General features: G+C 31.1%; 2 protein-coding genes across 2 annotated transcripts in view; one reads left to right on the top strand and one right to left on the bottom strand.

Moving 5' to 3' along the window:
• LOC147467196 (turripeptide OL11-like) overlaps positions 1–5000 on the top strand; it is a 493070-nt gene that overhangs the window by 25523 nt on the left and 462547 nt on the right. The window lies entirely within an intron of this gene.
• Positions 1984–5000, bottom strand: part of LOC122265372 (zwei Ig domain protein zig-8) — a gene marked incomplete at its 5' end in the record, with an annotated part of 27572 nt that continues 24555 nt past the window's right edge. Inside the window, one exon of the mRNA XM_086532121.1 lies at positions 1984–2735. Coding sequence (XP_086388247.1) covers positions 2287–2735 — 449 coding nt within the window. The remainder of the gene's footprint in view (positions 2736–5000) is intronic.

The following is a 5000-nucleotide window of genomic DNA, read 5'->3' as shown; positions in this document are numbered from 1 at the left end:
ATTATTATTATCATTATTATTATCATTATCATTATCATTATCATTATCATTATTATTATTTTTATTATTATTATTATTATTATTATTATTATTATTATTATTATTATCATTATGATCATTATCAATATTATTATTATCATTATCAATATTATCATTATTATTATTATTACTATTATCATTATTATTATTATTATCATTATTATTATTATTATTATCATTATTATTATTATTATCATTATTATTATTATTATTATAATCATCATTATTATTATTATCATCATTATTGATATTATTATTGTTGTTGTTGTAGTTATTAATATCATCATTATTATTATCATTATCCCTATTATTATTGTCATTATCATCTCTATCATCATTATTATCATTGTTACTATTCGTGTTAATATCATTATCATTGTTAATATTAATATCATCATTATTATTATTATTATCATAACTATTACAACTATTGATTTCATTATTATCAATATCTTTACAATCATTTTTTTTATCATCATCATCATCATTGTTGTTTATATCATTATCATAATCATTATCAACATTATCATTATTAGTGCTACTATCACCAACATGATTATCATTGCCATTATTGATATCATTTATGATAAGACAAGACAGATAGATAGGCTGAAAGACAGATAGATAGGGTGGGAGATAACTTACAGACAGACAGATAAAAAAAAATCAAAGAATGACAGTTGTAGTCTATATTTTAGTTTTTCCTTTTGTTTATTTGTTTGTCTGTTTGCTTCAAACACGCTAAAGTTTTATGGAAGAAAGGTATTTAATCTTTAGTTTTCAAATCACTTACATAACACACGTGCAAGCATTCTCGCTCCGTTTTTTTTTTTTTTTTTTTTTTTGTTTGTTTTTTATTTCAGATGACAAAGAGATAGGAATGTTTATAATGGCTGAGAGATGATAGCTTTCCGTTTTGAGTCTTCAGAAGAAAAGTGAAAAGTATTCAAAGAGTAGATACGCCTTTTGAAGGTACAGGACTTTCTTTTTTTGTTTGTTTGTTTGTTTCGTACACGAGTATCGTTTTTATTTATGTAATGACTTTTAAAAGGGGCTCAAGACAATAAGAATTATGATTATGTGAACAGCCAAGCGGCAGATAATTAGTGTGTTGATTCAAATTTTGATGTTGAAAATAATCGAAAATTCAAAAGGGTTTGTGTATCTCTCTCTCTCTCTTTCTCTCTCTCTCACTCTCTCTCTCTCTCTCTCTTCCTCTCTCTCTCTCTCTCTCTCTCTCTTTCTCTCTCTCTCTCTCTCTCTCTCTCTCTCTCTCTCTCTCTCTCTCTCTCTCTCTCTCTCTCTCTCTCTCTCTCTCTCTCTCTCTCTCTCTCTCTCTCTCTCTCTCTCTTCCTCTCTCTCTCTTCCTCTCTCTCTCTCTTCCTCTCCCTTTCTTTCTCCTCTCTCTCTCTCTCTATCTCTCTTCTTCTTCTTCTTCTCTCTCTCTCTCTCTTTCTCTCTCTCTCTCTCTTCCTCTCTCTCTCTCTCTCTCTCCCCTCTCTCTCTCTCTCTCTCTCTCTCTCTCTCTCTCTCTCTCTCTCTCTCTCCTCTCTCTCTCTCTCTCTCTCTCTCTCTCTCTCTCTCTCTCTCTCTCTCTCTCTCTCTCTCTCTCTCTCTCTCCTCTCTCTCTCTCTCTCTCTCTCTCTCTCTCTTCTCTCTCTCTCTCTCTCTCTCTCTCTCTCTCTCTCTCTCTCTCTCTCTCTCTCTCTCTCTCTCTCTCTCTCTCTCTCTCTCTCTCTCTCTCTCCCTCAAGAAAACAAGTAATAATTACTGTGATGGCGTACGGATTGATGGACGATATATATATACATATATATATATATATATATATATATATATATATATATATATATATACATATATATATACATATGTATATATATATATATTTTTTTTTTTTTTTTTTTCTTTTTTTTTTTGCCAGGATCCTGGAGGGAAAATCTATACGCTGAATATGTTCATGTTTTACCAGTACATATACAAGGGAATAGATAAAAACACACATCCTAAATCAAACAACCACCTCTTTATTGTTACTCCACATTTCCACATCTTATATATATTAGACATACAAAAATTTACTCCACGAATCTCCTTCCCTTGGCACCCCGCGTGACGTCACGGGTCTACCTGCCTGGACGACGTCACTGGTGGCACTCCAGACCTCCGGCGTGGAGTTGAATGGAGGGGGCAGGGGGCAGGGGGCAAGGGATGGGGGCAGGGACACGAAGGACCTCGTCAGAGGACTCACCGTGTTCTCGAGTGCCTGACGGAGGGAGGGCGAAGGAGGCAGGTCGTGGGGCATCGGTGCTTGAGAAGGGGCGCTGAGGGAGGAGGGAGTGACTCGAGGTCGAGGGAGGACGAAGGGCCGTGCCTCAGCGAGCAGGACGAGATCCCAGCGTCCCTCAGGTGTGAGAGGACGCCATGCACGAGGGACGAAAGGCAGCAGAGGGACACGGCGACGCTACAGCAGCAGGAAGAGCAGCAGAAGCACAGGAGGAGAGAGGGGACGAGGCAAACGAGACAGCAGAGGATCAAGACGGAAGAGTTTTTCGAAAGGAGGTCAAGGAGGAAGAGGTTCGGGGAGTAGGTGAAGAGGAGGAGGAGGAGGGAGGAGAGGCAAGGAAGCAGAAGCAGGGAGGAGCCACTGCTGGCGCCGCTGACTCCGCTCTGCTGAATAGCTGCCTCGTGGTCACCTGGAGACAGAGAGGTCGGGGTCAGAAGGTCATCATTAATGATCAAGTTGCTACTGATCAATATTGCCGGTTGCTTAGTTACAGATCATTATTTTTTTGTTATTACTATTGCTATCCTCTTTTATTGATATGATCATTATCCATATTGATTATTGCTATCATCAATATTGTAGACATCATTATGATAATTATTTTTTTATCATTATTATCATTATCATCATTATTGTTATTATTATTATCATTCTCTTAATCATTACTATAATAATCATTAACATTATCATTATCATCATTATTACCATCATCATTATCATTATTATTGTTATCATCATAATTGTCATCACAATCATCATCTTACTATCATTATCATTATTACCATTATCATTGTTATCATCATCACCATTATAATAATTCATATTGCAATCCTTATCATCGAAACTCCTTTTTCTGTATATGTTTTGCTGTCTCCGTCGTAGTCATTCTTATCATGATCATTATTATGATTACTATTTCACAGTTTAATATTCTCATCATTATTATTGATCATGTGCATTTTTATCATTTGATTATATAATTACAATCTTATCATTGATGTAATTAATGATGATGACTTGTAATAACTACACGTGGATAGATGTATATCTGCGTTTTTCTTTTAATGAATTTGCAACATCAGTATAGAATAAGATTTATTCCCTGGCAACATGGCCACAGAAGTTCGAACATGGAACCCGTAGGAAACAACACACCATATTGTATATTCCTTGCAGGATCGACCACCTCAAGGCAATGTAGTGCTGATAAGAATGGGTAAAAAAAAACAGATAACAAGAGATATGAATTCCGTGTTTCTCTGATTTTGAAAGCTATTGAAATACGGATGGAATTAGTCTTTCAAAAGAAGATATCTAAAGGTCTTGAAATACGCTATTTGAATTATGATAATTACGCGTTATAATCATAAATTGAATATAGAAAAGACAAAAATGATAGCAAAATTTAGATACAGACAGTGATTCCAATTATGTAAGATCAGCTGTTAAGATATGAATACAGTATTTTAAAACGTAAAATCATATCACATAAGCATTTACATCTATAAAAAGGCAAATTCTTTTAATATCATAGTTCTACTTGCAAATTTTACTTCTTTAAACAATAATGGTACACCATTATATCGAGTTGTTGTTTTTTTCATATTGTTAGTAATACTGATGTTGTTATTACTGTGATTAATTATCATTATCAAAATTAATATCATGATTATTATTATTAGCATTATTTTCTTTACCTTATTATTATTATCATTATTATTGTTATTACCATTATTATCATTATTATCATTATTATTATTATTATTATTATTATTATTATTATTATTATCATTATTATTATTATTATCATTATTAGTATTATTATTATTACTATTATTATTATTATCATTATCATTATTATTATTATTATCATTATTATTATTATTACTACTATTATTATTATTATTATTATTATTATTATTATTACTATCATTATTATTATTATTATTATCATCATAACCATTACTGTTATTACGATTATCAATAATTTTGTTATCATTACTGCGATTATTATAATTATCATTTTCATTATCAGTATCACCATCATTGTTATTGTCATCTTCTTTGTTATTATCTTTATCATTACCATCATTATTGTTGTCAATGGGATTAGTAGCATCATTATTATTATTATCAAAATTATCAGTTTTAGTATCATTATCATCATGCTTGTCATCAGTACTAGTAGTAATCGTAAAATCGTTATCATTTATATAATCATTATCATTTTCATTATCATTCTCATCATTATCATTTCTGCCATTATCCATTATCATTATCATAATCATATTTTTTATCATAATTATCAATATTGATCTTATTATTGTCATTGGTATTATAACCAAGAGTATCAACATTATCATTGTCATAATTGATATCATTATTTTTATTGTTAGCATTATCATCTTGTATGTTTATTATTGTTATTATCACTATTATTGTTATTGTCATCTTTATCATAACCATGTTATCATTATCATTATCATCATTTTTATTAGTAATTCTTGTCATTATTATCCTCATGATTATTATCATTATCAATATTATTATCCTCATTGTCACTAGTATTCTGATTAGTATTATAATATATATTGAAACCATTGCTATTATCAACATGACTATCATCATCATTATTTCATCATTAGTATCATCATTATAACTACTATAATCATTA

The sequence above is a fragment of the Penaeus japonicus genome, unplaced genomic scaffold, assembly GCF_977035675.1.
Source record: "Penaeus japonicus unplaced genomic scaffold, GWHDUDI00000001_assembly GWHDUDI00000037, whole genome shotgun sequence".
Taxonomy (NCBI): domain Eukaryota; kingdom Metazoa; phylum Arthropoda; class Malacostraca; order Decapoda; family Penaeidae; genus Penaeus; species Penaeus japonicus.
The sequence above is the reverse complement of the archived record's forward strand: the minus strand, read 5'-3'. Positions and strand labels throughout refer to the sequence as shown.